Source organism: Eupeodes corollae, unplaced genomic scaffold, assembly GCF_945859685.1.
Source record: "Eupeodes corollae unplaced genomic scaffold, idEupCoro1.1 scaffold_1046, whole genome shotgun sequence".
NCBI lineage: Eukaryota > Metazoa > Arthropoda > Insecta > Diptera > Syrphidae > Eupeodes > Eupeodes corollae.
The window spans coordinates 1-21,478 of NW_026605707.1; the positions used below are offsets into that span (position 1 = coordinate 1).

Sequence of the window (21,478 nt, forward strand, 5' to 3'; positions counted from 1 at the left end):
AAAATGTCTTATCCTCCCAAAAAGATCTGGAAGGTTTACAAATCTGGAAATTTCTGTCGAATTGCAGTTGGGGGATGGTGTAGTCTGTGTGCTTTGGAATTGATTCTAAGTACCTTAGAATTACAGAATGGCCAATGTTGTTGTTAGTCTACTGCGACCAAGCTTTGAGGCCAATAGCAGAGCTTGCAGCTATTTGTTTGGTGTGGCAGTCCTCCATACTGCCACACCTTACATAAAAATCGGTCTGATTACCGATGTGTATAGCCAATGCGTATTTCTAGGTTGTAGGCCCGATTTATTACCAATAGCTTTTTTGCAAGCAAAGAGAGCTACAGTACCTTTTTTGACACTTTCCTGTACGTTGCGTTTCCAATTTAGTTTTCTTTCTAAGACAAGACCCAGGTATTAAGACTCGTCTGGGAATTTTAATTGGATTCCATTAATATAAGGAGGGTTGACAAATGGAATTTTGTATCTCCTCGAAAATAAGACTAAATCGGTTTGTTAGCACCCAGTCCACACAGATCAGCCCAAAGTATTAGTCTGGCTAAGGCAATTTGTAAGATTAATTTTAAGGTATTAAGATGCTTTCCTGAAACTGCTGTAGCAACGTCGCCCGCATAGGCTATCACTCTGAAGCAGTTCGTATCCAGACTAGTAAGGATTTGATTTACCACTATGTTTCAGAGGATAGGGGATGGAACACCACCTTGCGAGCTCTCTGCATTTAGAGATGTTAGTTCAGACACTGTGTTAAGGTATTTTTTTGACAATGCAAGAATTTTCATAATGCTTTTAAACTATAACTATAATTATATATTATAACAATGCTTTAAGTCATCCAAATCTCGAGTTTAATTGTCATATTTAGGATAGTGCCCCCAAAAATGTCCCCCCCCCCCCAAACAATTTAACGTAATAACTGTTTTGCTAAAAATGCTTATCAGTTTACCCGTCAACTCAATTTCCTTTTTAAGTACAGAGATGGTTTTCTTAGCCGCGCTACATGAATGTGGAATGCTTTGTTAGGCTATATATTCAAAACCAATATGCATCAGGACCTGTTTTCTAGTCCTATCCTCCCTTTAATATTGCTTACGATCAATTGGATTTAAAAAAAATCGGGTTTCAAAAACGTCATTCTTCATTTCTTCAAAGTGTAAAATATTTCTGGAGGCAATATAAAATGTTTTCGTAAAACATTTAAATTGAAAAATTAATTTTCTGATTGCTTCTTCTTGTACTTTTATTTCTTACAAAATTTACTGTACGAATTTGAATAGAATTTAATTTATTTCAAAACTACTATAAAATTATCTTTGTTGGCTTTTTATTTAACTAATGTAAGAAAAACGCCTACTGAAGGTTTTTTTTTGTAAATCTTTTGACAAATTTTTAAAAACGTCAATATCTCTATTTCAAAATTATAAGGCTTTTAAAAAGTCGACAAAAGTCAAAATTTTGTATGTAAAAAAATGAATAACATTGCATAACTTCATAATCATAATCCTGTGATTTCTTTACTTTGATATTTTATTACAATGAATTAAAAATACTTTTGAGCCTATAATGTTGAAGGGCTGTTGGTTTTAGATATACGTGTCAGTTTAAGTGTATTTTTGAGAAAGTAATACCTAAGCTCACAATATGCAAAAATGAATTGCTTGCCATTATTGGGCTAAAGACATGAATAAAGGTTCCTTATATTTTAAATAATATTTGTTGTTTTTTCACTTGAGAGATGTTTTATTAGCCAAAAAAATACTTTGATCTTACATCAAATAATATTAAAAAAGCTAGAAAGGTCACAAACTGTCATATTCAAGTTAACATCCGAATCTAACTGATTTAAAAAATAAGTCTACCATCCAAAAAAATGGACTTTGTCGTTAGCCTAGCTTCTTACTCTGAATGGCTCAATAATAAAAATTACATCTTAAGAAGCGGAACATTTAAGTAAAAACAATAAGAAGCTATACAATATCAAAAACAAATATTATTTTTATTCCTAAGAAACTGATGAAATTCCTTAAAAAGAAATAAAAACCCAATAGAAATTCAATCAATTGATAAACTTGAGAATATTTTAACCCCTTTCTTATTTTCTTCCACTAAAGATTAAATTAATTAAAAAAATAATTGACTTACAAACCCTCGCTTAAAGTAATAACGAGTTTTTAAAAAAGTATGCAAAGTACCATTCCTGATTATTTAATTATCAAATCAAAGACTTCTCTATACTCAATCAAAAAATCCTTACACCTTTACACAAAAGTGCCGAATTTCAAAAAGTCTCCTCACTTATTAAAAAAACAAAATCTCAAAAATAAAACCGATATTAATTTTCAATCACAGTAAAATAAAAAAATCAACACAAAAAGCACTTCTTCTCATGGTATTAGAATATCCTAATCTAATAAAAATTCTTTGAAAATTCCTTACACTTAAAAATCTAAGGAAGGAGGCGCAACAAAAATAAAAACAAGTATTATTTTTCCATTTTCGCATTTGAAAACTTCAGAGGACATCTCTCTTCGTTTAATTTACATACGTACATACTTAATTATACACACTTAGGCACATTCCAAAACTCAACATCAACGACAAAATAAAAAAAATCCCCCAACTCCACCCACATCCACTCCTACATCTACACGCCCCCACCCACCCACATCATCATCAACTCCGCTTTTGAATGACATTGAGACGCAAAATAGGCGTAAAATGAGTATAAGATGCTCGACAAAGTCGTCATCGCCCTTTTTTCTTTTTTTTCTTCATAAAATACATTTTAATCCGTCAACCTATTTGAAAGATTAAAACAGCCAACAAAACATTCAACATCTTATGTACCCGCCGCGCTCCCTTGAATATATGTATGTATCTAAAAGTAGAGGTACCCTTTTTGAACGCGCCATATTCAAAGGAATGAGGACAAACTGAAAAGGATATTTCATTACAAGAATCCTTATTTTTCTTTGGTTGGTGTTGTTGTATTATTTGTTCTGTTCCTTTTCTATTTCGTTTTTCTTTGTTTACTTCTTTTGCTCGCTAACGCTAACCTCTTCTAAGGAAATTCTTTTATCGTATGTCACTAACTTTTTTAGTCAAACACACAAACAGACAAATAGACAGAGACACACGCGAGGGGCTACAAAAAAAAAAGATGAAGTTTCCAACAAGGCTTCAAAAAGAATGTACCAAACATGGCAAAAGAATCCTTTATCTGTTTTCAATGCTGCTGGCTCCTGCTGCTATGCTCCTCGTCCTCTTGTGCTGTTTTTATACATGTATGTCCTTTGCATGATGGTGCTCTCAACATCCCACTTTGTTGTATTCATCAGAATCATCATCATGTGTAGTCTTCATTTTCGTCCTTTTTTTATTAACCCATCTTTTTGTAATAATTGTAAAAGGACTTCTTTCGAATTACAAGATCACGCGTTGTTGTTGAAAAATATTATCTCATGTGTAAACGGGAGGAAAAAATAATCCTTTATCCTTAAATGAGTTGAAAAATCGTAATTTTCTTTGCACACTCCAATTGTCATTGTGCCAAGTTAAAAGAGAGAAGCGAAAAAAAGGATAGACAATAATTATATGTATTATTATACGAAATGTAATTTTTGAATCTTGAATGAGTGCCTAAGTAGATTCATCTTCTCACCGTCTTCTTTTTGTCATATAACATATCTCGTGCCAAAGTAGACATACCACCAATGTACTAACTGAGAGACACACGCTTCGGCTTTAAGGACATTAAATGTAAAATTATCTATGTGTTCTACACTTAAACTCACACAAATAAATTACTTAGATTTTTCATCTTCATTCATTTTTTTGCCCTTATTTAATTTCAGGACGACCACAACCGAAGGTTACCTGGTGGCATGAAAACACTCTACTTGATGACACTTCACACCCATTGTCAGATCGGCGAGTTGCCAATGTGCTGTCACTGGGAAAGCTAAAAAGGAAAAATCTCAACATGCAACTGACATGCCAGGCATCGAACAATAATTTAACAACGCCAATTAGTAGCACTGTCACTCTTGATATGAATTGTAAGTATGATTGTGTTTTTATTCTGCTGTTGTTGTGATCCTTGTTGTTTTTTTTTATGTTGTTAGGTGTATTGTAGAGAGGTATGTAGGTATGTAAGTTGTGAAGTCAAGTAAAAGGACTCGTATAGCTATCTAAAGTCACTGACAGCGCATCAGAGTACAAACGATGTATATGTAGGGTAGGTAGGTAGATCCTTGTTGACTGCAATAGAAGTGCACTTGCCTTTGCAACGACACAACGACGATGATGATGACGATGACGACGAAGTCCTTGTCACTCATCTAAACCTCCTGCAATATATGATGCCACCCGGTACGTTACGTTTGGTAACCGCTTTTCAAACCAATGGAATGCTATATCCTTTATAAGAGAAAAAAAGACAGACAAATTGAAATGGAGGGAGAAAGACAGAGAGAGAAGAAGAAAGTACATTTATACAATAACAAAGAAGTTAAGTGAGGAGAAGGACTTGTATCTGTACGTTTATACGTGTGTACATTTTGAGAAATTTTCTGTAGTTGCAAGAATTGCAATTAAAATTAATTGTGTGTGACAACAAAAAGCAGCATAGCCACAGCTATGCCATCCGATCCTTCCAAGCTTCGCTTCCTCTCCCGCTTCCATGCCATGTTGTTAACAACAAAATTGAACAAAATCCGTTTTTCTACTTCACCACAATTCATCACATCGCATATTTAATATGACCAGGACTCGATTAAAGCTCGCTTCCTCTCTCTCATCACTCGATGAACTATGTAATTATGTGCACACACATAGTCGTCGTAGTTTTTCTTGATTATTCACATTTTTTTTTAATTAAAGGGTTTTGAGGTAAATGTATTTGTAACTCTAACTCCTGATGATGTCAATTTGTGATTTTAATATGGGGCAATCAAAAGTTTTAATGCCCACTTTCTGATGTCTGGATGATGTGTGTTCATGTGATACTGAAAGAGACGTTTGATTAGTTATTTTAGTTTAATTTTTAATTACCAACAACAACAAAAAGTTTTAATTCACATTTGGTTGATTAAAGAGAAAAATAATAAATGAAATAAAATTGCAATTCGTTCTCTTGCAATATAGTTTATTTTTTGTTACGTATACGCCACAGTATCCGGAATTGAAATAAATCGATTGGATTTATTGAGTTTCGTCTCTGTTAATAAATAGAAATTGTGCAATGGTTTTATGTATTCTGATTTTGTGTAGGAATAAATAAAGCATTTGGGACAAAGTTTTGCATTTGCATTTTAAAATCAAAATGGAATTCGACATAAATTTACAACCGGGACATTAAGCTTACTTTCTTCTCAAACTATCTTTTCATTGAAAAGTTTTTTAATTGCGATATAGAGGAAAAATTTAAATTTTTATAATACCAAAATAAAAACCTCAAATTATTTCTCTCGATGATGACGTTTTGACCGAGATGTCTTCGGTCCTTTCTTAATGTACTTTGTTTTGCCCTCATCAACCGTTAAACCCATTTCTGCCGTCTCGGACTGAGTTCTTCCGGTTATGTCAACGTTCTTAGCAAGTGCTAGTTATTGGACAGACTTTTGAAAGAAAGTGCCTATAGTGTTGACGTATGAACTTTCTTTCAAGGACGATGTTAAAGAAATCGCATGACAGCACATAACCTTGTTTAAAGCCTTTTTTGACATCGAAAAGTTCGGTTAAGTTGTTTCTAATCTTTATAGAACAGCACATATTCTACTAAAGTTCGGTTAAGTTGTTTCTAATCTTTATAGAACAGCACATATTCTACTAAGTCATCCTGCACAAACGGATGAGTTTGGCAGGAATGATAAAACTAGCTTGGCTCTATACAGCTCGTCCCTGTAGATGCTGTCATGTGTTATACAAGCGATGTTAAGTCGAATGATGCCTCTTTAGTTGGTGCAGTTGAGATGGTCTCCTTTTTTTCAAAATCGGGCAAACAAAACTAAGGTTCTATTCATTGGGCATGCTTTCGTTCGACATTATCATACAGATAAGTTGGTGCATGTTCTTAACCAAATTATCTATAGCTGCTTTTAAAAGCTCGGTCAGCATTCAAGCCAACTGCTCAAGCGGCTTTGTTAGACTTCAGTTTAGTTATATAATTATTCACCTTTTCTAGGTTAGAAAGATGGGATCATTGGCTTTCGTCGTCTATATTGACATAGGCATTTGGTTCGTCGTCACTGTTATACAATCTGCAGAAGGGATCCATCTATATCATCAGCATTGAATACGGTTCAAACATTCGAACTGCATTCCTGCTTTTGAATCTCACAACATCTTGGACCGCACGCTTCTTATGATCTCTCTATTTACTTCTGTTCCTCTCGTCCTTCCATGTAACACCACCTTTTGTACCTGTTGCTTGGCTCCATTTGCCTGCTGAAGTTCCTCATCAAACCACGTGTTTCTTGTTGGTCGCTTCTTGAAAACCAGAATGTCAGAAGTGGCTTCTCTGATTGCATCCTCGTAATATTGCTACTGGTTTTCTATACATTTTGTTGGCGATCGCTTGCGATTGTAGCCATTCGAGCTTGTTTCTTCTCCCAGCATCTCCCTGTTTTGCCTTGGATCTGGAAACTGGAAGTGCTACCTCGGCTACAACTAGGTAGTGGTCAAATTCAATGTTACCTCCTCGAAAAGTTCGGACATTCATGGTGCTTTAAGCGTGTCTATTGTCGATCACAATATGGTCAATATGGTTGAGGGTAGATTGATCTAGAGAACTTGAAGTTAATTTCTGTATGGCATATATGTATGTCAGCTTTATAGCATTCGATAATAATAATAACATTCCATTCCTAACATTCCATGGGCTGTACAAGATACAAACGGACACACTTAGGCCAGTTAAATGGTCCATTGTGATACCACATGAATCTTGAAGCTCCTCTTAAGCTCAATGGAACCAGATTGAGTCCCTTACGAAACGTGATAGGCTTATTATGCTGATATAATTTAGATTAAGATTGTTAAAGAAGAATTCTCCTAGTTAATTCTTGCGTTTTTGGGCCAGAGCAGGGCATGTACAGAGAAGATGAAGAATTGTTTCCTCCTCCTCCTCGTCCACACAGCTTCTGCAAAAGTCATTTGAGTATAAGCCTAGTAGCGTGGCGTGGCTTTCCTATTAGATAGTGTCCGGTTATAACACCTATTATCGAGCTTATGTGCGATCTGCTTAGAGATAGCAAGAACCTTGAACGTTTTAAATCTAGTGTTGGCCAGGCCAGATGTTTTTTGTGGCTTGACACGTGGTGATGTTGGTCCACCTGGTGCCTGCCCTCCTCGCAGCGTCTTGCATTAGTAGCAGTTTACAAGTAGCGATTGGTATGCCAGTACTTGCCAAACGTGGTAGGATGGGCTGCACTGTACCGTTCCTGGCGAGTTCATCTGCCGTACAGTTACCTGAAATATCTCTATTGCCCGGCACCCAGCAATGGTGAATATTTAACTTTTGTGCCATCTTCATTAGAGATAATCAACTGTTATGGACTGTTATAGAGTTTTGTAGAGACAGAGTGCAGTGCAGTTTTATAGCGGCCTGACTATCTGAGAAAACACAGATATCAGATGTTGATTTCACGTTTTCTGTAAGCCAGGACAAGACTTCTTTTATCGCCAAAAGTTCTGCCTGGAACACGCTACAATGATTGGGATGGCGGAATGAGAAACTTAGTTTCAGTCATTCAGAGTACACATCTCCACCAACCCCTTCTTTTGTATCCGAAGTTACTGGATTTTCTGTACGCGGTCAGGAAGTCACCCTGATGCACGCCCCTCAACCTGAATGACCAGTCCTTGGTTTAAACTCCAAGGTTGAGAGCAAGCATGACCTTACAGGACTGAGCTCCGAAACCCCACAGTTGATATCATCTTTGGAATTTTGTCGCTGCCGTATAGATGAAAAGCTTTTACGTTTGCTACCCCCAACAATTTTCCACTGCTGCTGGAACCCAATCTCCAGTTGATGTATTTAATGTTCACCGCGGGGATATGAGAGTAGAAGTGCCCAACTAGTTAAGTATACATATAATATTATGCATTTGTTGGTTGTAAGCTTACCACTTTTCGAGGTTTAAACTCTTTAACTATTTTACCTTATGCTATATTTGTTCATCAAGTGATTATTCTCCTTAATTTAAAATACACCAACTTCATTCCCTCAACTTTAAAAGCAATTCATACCGAGATTCCATCTAACAGCTGCACTTAAACAGACAATTAGAAAAACAGATTGAATCCGTAACATCTTCGCTCCTCCTTTATTGCACCCTTAAACAATTAATATTATTAAATGTTTTTAAATTTCAAACGCGAATAACAAATTCTCTTCTTCTTATCCAAATTTCCTCCAAAATCATAATATCTTTTTTTAACTTCGATATATCAAAGAATTTTAAATTTAATTTACCCCGAAAAAGACATCATTTACGCAAGTTGATACAATATTTTATTTGCAGATTCTTAAGATCACATTTCAATGGTTGTTAAAAATAATCATAAAAATGGTTTTCTTTAAACCAAACCAAAAATATTTTCATATAAATTTCTGCAATTGAGGAATAATTTATTTTTTTCTTCCTTTGTATCCTATTTAATAAATAATTTTAATTAACCAAAATCATTAAATTATTTCATACATATTTCTGTTTCGTTTTTCCCATTTATTGCAGTACGTCCACTTGTTGTAAAGCTACAGGGAGAAAATCGACCCCTTTCAGCTGATAACATTTATCAGTTGAGTTGCGTTGTCGTCGGATCACGCCCAGCTCCAACAATAACCTGGTGGAAAGGAAGTACACCGATGAAGAATACCCATGAAATTGTAAGTTAAATAATGACATTCCCTATAGCTCTGTAAGTAGGTACATACATATACATACATAGGTATGACTCAACTCCTCGTCGCGAGTATTGCATTATACATTGAATATTGTGTTTGCACACAAAGTTAATATATTAAAATTGCATTTAATACACCAAGGATATTGATTGAATTCATCCAAACCTGATATCCTTTCTTGCTTGTTCGTTGCTCCTTCTGCTGCTTCATATACTTTGCCTGCAAACACATTCATCTTCTTATACAACAAAAAATACATACAAATACATAATAACGTAAAAAAAGAACAGAAAAAAGAAAACTTACACACATTATTCCTTGCTCTTTTAATTTTGTTGTGCTTTTGCTCATTTTTCATTTCATATTCTTTTTATCCAACTCGTGACTTTGAATGCGCGTCTCTGGGGATTTTTCCGATGATGCTGATGATTCTTGATACTTGAATGGATCCTGCAACCACCCACCGAACCCACGCGCACACATTTAATCCAAAACACTGTCCTGCACACCCACACCGACAAATATGCACAGTCGAATCCTGACGGAAATATGACAACGTCAATATTGACTTTCACGCCAACAATCGACGATAGAGGAAAGTTTCTCTCGTGTCGTGCGGAGCAATCGATGATACCTGAATCGGGAATGGAAGATGGATGGAAATTGGATATATATCGTAAGTAAAGAATTATATAAAATATGTACCTTTATATATGTATGTATTTTGTTCCCTTTTTTATTTCTTTGTTTTTGTATGATGTTGAAAAATGGATGACGGGGAATTGAGGGACTTTGACGTCGAAAAGACACACTGGGGTATAGACGACATACTAGGTCTTTTGTCTTATGTGTGTGTTTTTTCTGCGTCCTTTTTTTTCTCTGTAAAAATCACAAACAATAACCCACCTACCCTAGTTCGATTTTTCGTTGGAACTAGGTGATCATTTATATTGATGAATTAGGTTATCGTCAGGTTTACTTTTACAGCAGGCTTTTCTTTATTCAAGAAGAAAAGGTACAAAAAAAAATTAAGTATACTGACACATTTTTGTTTTCAGAGAGAAAGACTAAATCTGACAAAAATTGTGCCTTGTTCCTTAAAGTGAAAACCATTTGCATAACATTTTTTCTTTTAAGTATTTAAAAAATGAAAATTTTTAGGTTCGAGTTCCTACTGTCATCAGCTGTTAGCACATTCTGCTTACCTTTACTTTTCAATATCGTTCATTAAAATGAACATTACCGCCATCAGCTTTCATATCGAAATGATATTTGACGTGTCGTCGTGTCGAGGTCGCAAACGTTAAATCGACTCATGAAAATGTAAATTTTAAGGCTCCAAGTGAATTAATGCAAAAACCAAAAACAAAACTATGTTCAAGGTTACTTGAAGCCGTATGGTAACGTAAATTTGATTATATTTATGTTTTGTTTGTAACATTGGATCATAACTTGTTTGTTTTTTCTTCTTAATTTCAGAAAATTAGTATTTTTTTGTGGTCATACTAATTTCAAGTCACAATATCTGATAAGACGAGCAGTAGTCACCTTGCATACAAATTTGTCGTTTAGACTTTGATTTTAATATTAGTGTAGGCTCGAGTTATTAGCGCAGTACATAAGGCGTAATGTACTTCACTAAAATTTAATTTTTTTTGTTGTTGCAAACAAAAATTTTATATCTATGTATATTTTAGGGATTTACACTCCCTACTCTTGCGATTATTTGAAAACTCTTATTAGTTGGAATTATTTTCTTTAAACCCTACAATTTTTTTAAACAGACAAATCTTTTTAAGTCTTAAAATAAAATACATTTGGACGAATGTAATAATAAATATTTTAAATTTTACTTTCTTAAAATCGTTCTAATCCTTTCAAAAGTAGGTCGCATGAACTTGCCAAACAGTTTATTTAAAGTTTAAAAAGTAACTGAAAAAATTTTGTTTCAAAAATTAAAAAAAAAAATAATTTTGCAAAAGTGCTCATTAAAAAATCCTCGCATTTTCTTAAACTAATGTTTTATGTACAGCATTTTTAATTTATTGGGATTAAAAAGTTTCAAAATATTTGGTATAAAGTTATTAAGAACTTATTAATATACATTTAAAATTTTAATTTCGTATTAAAAAGATGATAAATTTTTAAAATATCGAAATTCTGAATGAAAATTTCGTTGCATTCCCTATCAAAAAAGAGGATTGGATGTGATCCACATTGATAATTTCCTTTCCGGTCGATTCGCCTTGCTTTAAAGTTTATAGGTTTTGCCCTTTTTTTAATTGTCAGTTAAATTATTATTCAAAATCAAAAGTTACCAACAATAAATTGCAATAGATTGATTTCAAAATTTATTTTTGTTAACGAGATTTTTAGTGGAAAACCAATTTTTACGAATTCTATTAGCATTTCTTCAAAGTTATTATATAAAAAAATTCAAATTAGGTAGATGAAATCCTTCTTTTGTTCACGAGGTATGAAAATCCGAACATCAATTTTTACCAAATTGGCGTACTATTTTTTGTAGATTTTATTATTTTATGAATAATGGGACTGTTGGATTTTTATAAAAAATTACTGAATATCAGGAACAATATTTTCTGTGAAATAAAAAGCAAATTTTTAGGAAGTTTTAGTAAAGTTTTTTTAGGCTATTTTTTTTTTTTTAAACTGTCAATTTGATTGTTGTCAAAATTGTATCGAATATTGAAAACAATTATTTTTATAAATTATAATTAAGTTGTACCCAATATCTCAGTTTTTTGGAAGGATATTTGAGCCGAAAACCAGTTTTTACCAAATTTTAGCATTTTTTTTATTTTTTGTTAAGAAACTGTCAATACGATTTTTCTCAAAATTTTATGAAATGTGAAAAACGTTTCTCTTCGTTGTACAAAATAATTTTGGAGATAAAATCATTTTTGTTCATAAAATTTTCAAGGTGACAAATATTTTTTTTAGTTTTTTTATATTTAAAAAACCCTTATTTGGATTTTTTTTTAAAATCTCAAGCGTGATTGGTTCGTGGAATATTTTGGGCTAACCAACATTTCAATTTTTTTTTAAATTGATATGACAAAAAAACCACCCACTCAATTTGTATGAGAATCTTTTCTGAATACATCTGCGTTATTATCTGTATACAAAAATTTACCTAAAGTCGATATCTCTACTGGTTTTTCAGCTTTGGACCACGAAAATAACTTTCCGAACATACGAACGTACAAACACAAAGTTCGACAAGTCGGACCGATTATAATAATTTGAAGTTAATAATTAAATTTACCGTTTCACGATGGGTGAATCTTGAAGTTGAAAAAAGAACGCTTGAATCAAATTAATTCCACAATATGAATGTGCTACAAGAATTTTAGTTTGAAGCTGTAAAGAAAAACAATTCATGTGTAACTTTTATGCTGTGGTTTTGTTGTCGTGCTGTATTTTTGAATAAATTTATTATTTTTAATTTCCCATGGGAAGTTATTGTAATGGGTCCGATTTTTCAAGTTGATGATTTTGACCTTTCTCGGCGTTTCAAGGGCTATAGTCGATATAAAAGATTTTTAGAAAGATGTCTGTACGTCCGTACGTCCGAATACAAAATGATTTTATCCCAGAAACAATTTTGTGCAACGAAAATCGAATTGACAATTTTTTTATAAAAATAAAAACCTAAAAAAACATTACTCAAAGTTATTACAAATTGAATTTCGACTCAAATATCTTTAAAAAAAAATTAAGATTACGGCTTCTAATTCGTTTTACTTATAAAAAATATTGTTTTCAACATTCGGTCAAATTTTGAGAAAAGTCGCAGTGACAGTTTTTTACAAAAAATAAAAACCTAAACAAACAAATTAATAAAAGTCGGTAAAAATTGATTTTCGGCTCAAATATCTTTTCAAAACTTTGAGATATTGGTTTAAAACAACTTTTATATTTTAAAAAATATTGCTTTTTAACACTCGGTAAAATCGAATCGACAGTTTTTTTTACAAAAAATAAAAACCTAACAAAAAAAAAACTATTACCTGGTAAAAATTTTCTTTCTACTCAAATAGCTTTCAAAAATTAAAAATATAGTCTTCAAACTTTTTATTTCAAAGAAAATTCAAATTCATTCATCTTATTTGTAACAATTTAAGAAATGGTACTAAAATTAGTAAAAATTTGTTTTCTTCTAAAAATCTATTTACCAAAACTAGATTTTCAAACTTAATTTTTTCCTTATATGAAAAATGTTGTTGGTAATTTCAAAATTATTAAGAACAATTTAACTAACAACTTTTTGAACCCAACAAGAAAACCTTTAAACTTTTAAGCTAGACAAATCGACAGACAGGATCTGAAGTCATCAGTGTCTGTTGCATCCCCACACTTGTACAAAAGTTTTTAAGATGTTAACAAAAAAAAGTTGTTTCTTTTATTAGTAATTTGAATGTGTTATCATTCAAGGAAGCTTATGGTAAGCCCTTTGTACCAAGAAAAGATGACCAAAGACTTCTTTGAAACCACTTTTAAAGCAATAAAGGACAGAGACCCAGACGTGGTTTTCCAGTTCTAAAAGCCAAGTCCCAAAGCGGGTTCTTTTCAAAAATTAAATAAAGATGATTGTGTTGAACGAACCGATTTGAATGTCAAAATCTGACCGTAATCAAATCAAAAGTTTTCAACTTGATTTATCAACTATCCATATAAACCATACAAATGTCAAAAATTTGAGCACTATGAAGTCAAAAGTAAAAGTTTACCCAACTTGCGCCTTACCTTCCGTTTCAGCTTCGGCTTTAACTTCGCATTGTAGCACTGCCTGCTGTTTTCGTAATTTTCAGCTTTGACAGTACCACAGGCTTAAGCTTCACCATTGTTGCATTCAGAGATAGTATCATGGAATCTCCTTTATATCTACAATTTTCTGTTCCAAAAATGGCGTACAAAATGTAATAAAATCTCATAGATGATTGGTATGTTATGGATTTTTAACAAGATCCAATTATATTTTAATACTATCAAGAATTTAAGTTCTTAATTTGCGAGTATTTTCTTCTCGAACATTTATTTCTCAAATACAAAACAGAAATTGTCAATCAATTGGTAAAAAGCTATTTTTTCTTTACATACTAAGTTTTTAACTAATTATCTAATCTTGGACCAACAAGTGCAGAAAAATTTTAGCCAAGTCGCTGTGTCTATTATCAAAAACTATTGCGAAATGATTAAGATTTTCAGTTATGAGGCTTGAAGCACCAAAATTAATTTCTAACTCAGATCTATTAAGCTTACAAGTTTCTAGTATCATATTATGTATTTCATTCCTCCGGATGTGATGATGATAAAATTTGCATTAAATAAAAGTTTCTTTAATTTTTTCCTTCTAACGAAATTCAATGCAATCTAAATGTCAAATTGTTAATTATTTTAAATACAATTTTTCTGTTTTAAAATGTATTTAAAATATCATATCTTTGAGAAAGCTGTGTTAATATTTTATTATGCCTCAATCTATGAAAGTAAAATTATCTTCAATTGACTCTAACAATTCGATTTGCACTTCCAAGTACCATATCTGAGATTTCTATCATCATGTTTTAACCATAACGCCAAAAAAACTCTAAAAATTCACAACATGATAATGTAGCTCTTGTTTTTCCATTGTAATCTCTGAAAATCCATTTCTTTTCATCTTCTTTCTATAAAATCTAGTCATTTTGCTTAAAAGCTTAAAGGCTTAAAAGCCCCAAGGTATTACAAAAAACGACTGTCTGATTGTCTGTAGAGTAACAATTTATTTTTGTATAGGAACTAAATCACTTATTGCATGTTTTTGGGATGTCCAAAATAACTTTACGGAGATATTTGATAAATGATGTGTTTATTTTTCAAAACTAAATAAAATAACTCAAAAATAAATACGAACTTTGATTAATATACTTAGTTTTCAAAAATGTTCCAACAATTGATATTAATACTCCATGAGATCGATTCTCTTTTTCTTAATCGTTTCCTTCAAAAACTTAAAAATCAATTCATTATTAATTGTTTTTAGAGAGAGTGAGAAAGTTAATCAGCCAGAAAAACAAACCAGTAATTACCTTTCAGTTTCTATAAACTTAAAAATAAAAAAACAGAACAGAAACCCTAAAACTTTTGCAGTGATTCAACATAAGTCCCAGAGAAATATTTTCATCAATCATCATGGAAACAGGAAAGACGAACAAAACACTAATTAAGAAAACCCCAATCAACCTGTCCAGGTCCACCGAAGACCACCTCAGACCTTTCCATTCAATTAAACATCCAGAAAGAAACATCTTCCTTTTGTTTTGTTTATGATAAATTTAACTTGAATTCACTTATTTACAAAATTATAGTTTTTTGGCTTTAAAATTCTTGCTTACCTCTGTCAACTTTGGGCAAAAAGGTATATTTTGTTTGCCGTCGCTGTCGTTGCCTTCGTCGTCGGTAGTCTTCTTCTCTGAACAAGCAGAAGTTGTTTTCCAATTTAAATGCACGCTCAATTTTCAAAAACAAATTTTCTTGGCTGCTTGAAGTGAGTTTAGCTGCGGTTTGTTTGATGTTGGAATTTTCGAGTTCTCGTCTTTACGATGCGCAATTTAATCTTGAAAAATTACACGCTTCAAGAACATTCGCAGGTTATCCAATTCTCGTTTTCGTCATCGTGTTTTTTTTTGTTTTTAATCGAATCTCGCGTTACTTGCACTAATTCTAATTTTTAGGTCGTCGCCACCATCATCATCATCGTGGTGTTGTCTCGACGAATCTTATTTCTGCCTCAACGGTTTCATTTAAAAGTAAAATTTTCTCATTTAACATAAAACAAGTCAGCAACGCGAAACCATAACAGCTAGAAAAACAAAAAAGTTGACTTCAATTTTTTGAGGGTGTCATGCTTCAGAGATTATATTGGCTCATGCCTTCGAGTACTTATTTACGTCTAGAGAAATTAGAAGGACATTTGAATAAATTTTATATCACTTAATTAATAGCATACTGATTTAAGGTAACGGCAAAACTTTACTATGGAAATGGATTCTTGACATTCTCTTTTTAAGGGAAAATATTGGTTCTGAAGAAAATAACTATTACATTAAAATTACCTTGACTCAAATTCTCGTAATTTATTGGGAATTCTAAAAAGAGTACCATTATTGTCCGTTTGTTTGGAAAATTGATTTCGTGCAAATTTTGAATTGGCATAAGTCGAAAAAGTTATGCAGGTAAGATTTTTCGATATTAAAATAGTTAATACTCGTAGGACCCAAACTGAAAGGAAGTGTCAAATTGCCACTGGAACAAATTGAAAGTTTCATTTATATTATCTTGAAGTTGTACATTTTCAACTGAAAATTGGTATATTTGGATTTTGAAATATTTGTGGCTACTTATAATCATTTAACTGGGATCATATAAGTTAAACACATTTTATAAGTAGGAGTTTCAAATGAAACGGACGCGACGTAAAATAAAAACGAGGCTGGTATGCGACCTGTCTGTCCATTTGTCTTGCTTAAAAGATTGTAGGTTTTCGAGATGGGTTAAAAAAGATGTCAGTTGAATTATTCTTACAAATGTTTAAATTACCAAAAAAATTATTCATATGTATATGGAAATAGTTTAGTATGAAAATCTAGTTTTGTTAAATAGATTTTTAGTCGAAAAAAAATGATTACCAAGTCGGATTTCGTAAATTTTTACAAATTGGATGAATGAAATTAATTTGAGACATATCAAAAACCGAACATCAACTTTTACCAAATTTGAGTACTCCTTTTTGTACATTTTATTTTTGTATGAAGAAACGGATTGTTGGATTTTTATATAAAAATTACTGAATATCGAAAACAATATTTTCTGTTAAATAAGTTTGAAGCCAATGTTATTAATTTTTGAAAAGTTATTTGAGTCGAAAATAAATTTTTACCAAGTTTTTGTATTGTTTTTTTTTGTAAGAAAACTGTCAATTCGATTGTTTTCAAAATCTAACTTAATGTCATCAACAATATTTTTTGAAAGATAAAAGTAGTTTAAAGCCAATATCCACAATTTTTGAAAAGATATTTGAGTCAAAAATCAATTTTTACCAACTTTTATAAAATTTTTTAGGTTTTCATTTTTTGTAAGAAAACTGTCAATTCGATGTTTTTCAACATTTTCAGAATGTTGAAAACAATATTTCTTAAAAGGTTATATAAGTTTGAAGCCGAAATTTCAGGTTTTTGAAAAGATATTTGAATCGATATTCAATTTTTATCAACTTTGAGTAATGTTTTTTTTTCAGATTTTTATTTTTTTATAAAAAACACTGGCAATTCGATTTTTCTCAAAATTTTATCCAATATCAAAAACATTATTCTTCGTTGCACAAAATTGCTTTGAAGATGAAATCATACTTAAGTCGTAAAATTGTGGAAGTGACACATTTTTTTTTTCAGTTTTTTTTATTTATAAAAAAACCGTTAATTGGATTTTTCAAAATATGTATTGGTTTGAAGTGTCGAGAAATGTCAAAATTTATAATTTCACAAATCGGACCCATCCTATTTGAAGTTAATAAATGGGGTTCCGCAACAGTGCGTTGAGCACTCGGGCCTAATGACTTACAACTCTGAACCATTCGTGTGCGCGAGTACCGTTGCCAGGGATAGTGGGGACCTACAGTTTTTTAAGCCAAATCCGAACGGCTAATTTTAGAAAGCACTTTTTTTTGACAAGAATTTCTCTTGAAGAAAAAAACTTTAGTTTGCATAGACAACCTAAGACCTCTGGCATGACATGTCTATCGCACTAACAATCATGCTACGGGTACTAAGTTACTATCTTAGTTTAAGTAAAACAAATAAATAATGTGCAGCAAGAATCCGTTGAGACCTATTGCCAAGTAATTTTCAACTCTTAACCATTCTTGCATGCGAGTAATGTTGTAAGTTTTGGAGGGGACCTTTTGATGACAAAGGTCATTTCTAGACGATTTGGCAATTTCTCGCAAGAGACAGTGCCCGTGAAACAGGCACCTCTGGCATGACAGCCCTACGCACTAACCATCACGTAACAATTTTTACTAGTGTTTAGCAGTTTTTCAATAAGAAGTAAGATTTTGAACAGCCCACTATTTGGACCACTATCACTTTTGAAGCTTCCATATTTCGATTTTTGACAGCTAAAAACTTTAATGTAACTAAACCTTTGGTAAACTAGAAAAACAATTAAAATTTGTTGACACGTTACTGATGTAATGAAGCGAAAATTTGCATATCTCATCCCAACCTAGAATTTTTCTGATGTAGCCTGTATTAAAGATAACTCAGATTCCTCAATTGCATGTCGATATTTGAAATTAAGTATTTTAAATACGAAACTACACTGTTTTTTCATAAAAACGTAAGAATCGTCTAAAGACTCTTGTGCATAAGTAGGCACAAGAACTTAAGCTGGTTAACAACCAATTCCCTAATTCATTCCATTAAAATCATCAAAATAAAGTGAATTTTTATCGAAGTCATTATCATCAATTATAAAGCCTCTACAGCTAAGCAAATGAGCCGATTATTTTAATTATCAAGACTCAAAAAGTTTAAATTAATAATTTTTTTTAGTATCAGAATAAATTTTCTTATTGCAAAACGCTTTCGATTACAAAAGAAGTTATGAATCATAACAACAAGATATATGTTTAGAGCTTAAACACGGCGTCCTCGTTAGGATTTAGTCGAGTTAATGCTTTCTTTTTCAAAGAAAAATTTTCTAAATCTTGATGTTAGGCTTAAAATTTTCCAAAAACTTTTAACAAATTAGAGAAAGGGATAAAGTGAACGTTGCCACTATAGGCTTCAGTAAGGTATTGATAAAATCAGTCACTAGATTATTTGTCTTGAACTTAAAAGCCTTGATTTTACACCCATTTTTATTTTATGGCTCCTATTATACCTTAAGAAGAGGCAATATAGAGCTTTTTTCAGATTTTTAATCTCCGATTCCATTCATGCAAATTTAGTTGTCCCTCAAGGGAGCCCCTTTGGTCCTTTGTTTTTTGTCTTAACTATCAACGACGTTATTAATGTCATTGATAGTTCAAATGTTCTATTTACTCTGACAGAATCAGACTTCCTCCAAAACGACATTAACTGATTTCCGACTTATTGCGCCAACAATTTCTCAACTCAATGTAGCTTAATGCTTAATACGATCACATCTTAACCACCGAACTTTTTATTATTGAAGAAGGCTAACTCATCCTCTGGCTTCTTCAAACGTTGGTTTAAGGAATTCTCGAATCCCATGTAACTAAATCTCTATACACTACTTTTGTTACAACTTTCCTTGAACACGCTAGTCAAGTCTTCTCTTTAATTCAGAACTCTCACTCTCAAAGAATTGAATCTGTGCAATGAAATTTTTTTTTGATTTGCACTCCGCGGCCTTCCTCGGGGCGATTGGGTTATATATTCTTAATACTTTATGAAGATCATTTAAAACTTATTAATCTCTCTGTAAAAACGACCCGAAGTAGCTGATATATTCTCTTTCTACTTCAGCTTTTAGCAGTACTCGTGGGCTCACCATTTCTTCTAGAAAAGATTCCTATTTATACTAATGCAAGGAAGGTCAGAAAGGCTTTCCTCTTTCGCCTTCTTCTTCACAATATAAATATGGTATTTTTGAACCTTTTCATGAATCCTTTGCATAGCTTATCAGTCCTTCCTCCCTTTGCATGAATCTCTACAACTGGTTTTAAGTTTTGTGCTTATTAAAAACTAATCGGACTTCGGCATAATATACAACTAAAATATTAAGTCTAGCTTAAAGTCCTTTTTGGTTAAAAGCTTGCGTTAAGAGTAAATAATAAATAAAAAAGAATCCCTGTTCTTCAAAATACGATCGACATTGAACTCAAAAGCGAAGTGATTGGAACTTCTAGAAGAATGAATATAAAGGGGCGAGAGGGGTGGTTCAGTGTTAAAAGGAAGTTTAGAGAGATATTTTTTATACAAATATTGATAAAAGAAATAAAAACATGAAAAACGTTATTTCGTTTTGAGATAAAGTCAGACATTTAAGATTATTTAAAAAAACTTAATTTTTCTTCTAACAAGCTCTCAATTCTCGCAATGAGATCCATAGATAAATATAAAATTTCTATTGGAAACGGTGTTGCTATAAATTTTACAAGCCTTTCCATAGATTCAGCCTTCGAAGAATAGTAATTTTTTGCCCTGAAATTAATTAAAAATGAACTGTTTCCTATAAAAGAAGTCTAGGTTCTTTAGTTTTTTCTTACGACTATTTCCAATTAGATATGCATTTACAAATTTTTAATTAAATACATTGTCTTATCTTTAATTAATTGAAATGAAAATTCATAAAAAATAAAACTACCCCCACTGTTAACAACCCTCTCAATCTCTGTTTTCCGAATGTCCAATAAGAGCGGTCTTAAAATTACATTTCCAGACTCCTTCAAAGAGGAATGTGATTTGATTGCTTTCCTCAATTTCCTTTTTTGAAAAAAAAAGAAAGCATGTAGAAAACCGAATGAGATTATTAGCAGACACGAAATAAAAAACATAAACACAAAAAAGAGAAAATAACAACAAACATTTTTAAAACTAAAGCAAAAGCAATAAACAAAAGTCAAAGGGGAGGGTTCTGTAGCAACCCTAGCTTTTGCTCTCATTTCTGTATAGCTCCTAGTTCCTACAAACCTTTCTTCACCTGTTTAGTTGGAAGAGAAGAGAAGGAAACAAGCAAAGTGTGTATTCTTGTGCTAATAGCATCAACGCTGTTTCCCAGGATTTTAATTAACCTGGTGCTGAATTCGTAATTTCCAACTATAAATACAGCGAACGGGTTTCTTTTGGTTTTGTGTCTGAGCAGATTTTGAGATTCGCTTATAGGAAGGAAATCCAGAAATCTACGTCTCGTCCTAGCCATCGTCGTCGTCCTGGCTATCGTCCTATGGTCTTCCATCGAATCAAGTCCAGACACAAACACAATTGCTAGGATGCAATAAGAAACAAATGGATGGAAGATAAAAATAGTTTTCATTTTGGTCATGTTCTAATTTTGTTTGATTTTTTTCCTTCTTGTTGCTCGTTGGTCTCTTCTTAGCTTTCTTTTGTGCGTGGTGCTGAAGATGGTGTTGAAGCTGGAGATGGAATTGGCGCGGCGGACTAAATTGAAGAAAAGGAAGCAGAAATTAAATTTTCCTTGTGCTGTGCTTTTATTCTGGAGAGTTTAATGTAATCAGCCAGACCATTTTAACCCCGTTACCGTTATACACAGTTCCATTTCGTTTCCAAGGAAATGTTGATGGTGATGACGATGCAAGCAGGCAGGCAGGATTCGTTTTGGTTTCTTGTTAGGTTCTTGTTCGTTGGTTTGGTCCTTAAAAAGTACTATGAAACTAAGGTGAGATAAGGATTAAGAAACAGTTCAAAACTCAATCAACACTTTTATAACCCACTAAAACTAAGAAGACAAAAAGTAATTAATACCAAGAGCCACGAGGAATCTCTTTTAGAGATCTCTCAATAAAAGTGAACATCG

At 32.4% G+C, this 21,478-nt stretch overlaps 1 protein-coding gene across 1 annotated transcript; it reads left to right on the top strand.

Annotated features, from left to right (window-relative positions):
* Positions 1-3,860: 3,860 nt before the first annotated feature.
* Positions 3,861-9,590, top strand: LOC129953582 (Schwann cell myelin protein-like; the record flags this gene model as incomplete). Its single annotated transcript, XM_056066823.1, has 3 exons — positions 3,861-4,064; positions 8,745-8,896; positions 9,446-9,590. Coding segments are annotated over 3 exons (501 nt in total), but the record flags the coding sequence as incomplete, so codon positions are not given.
* Positions 9,591-21,478: the final 11,888 nt, after the last annotated feature.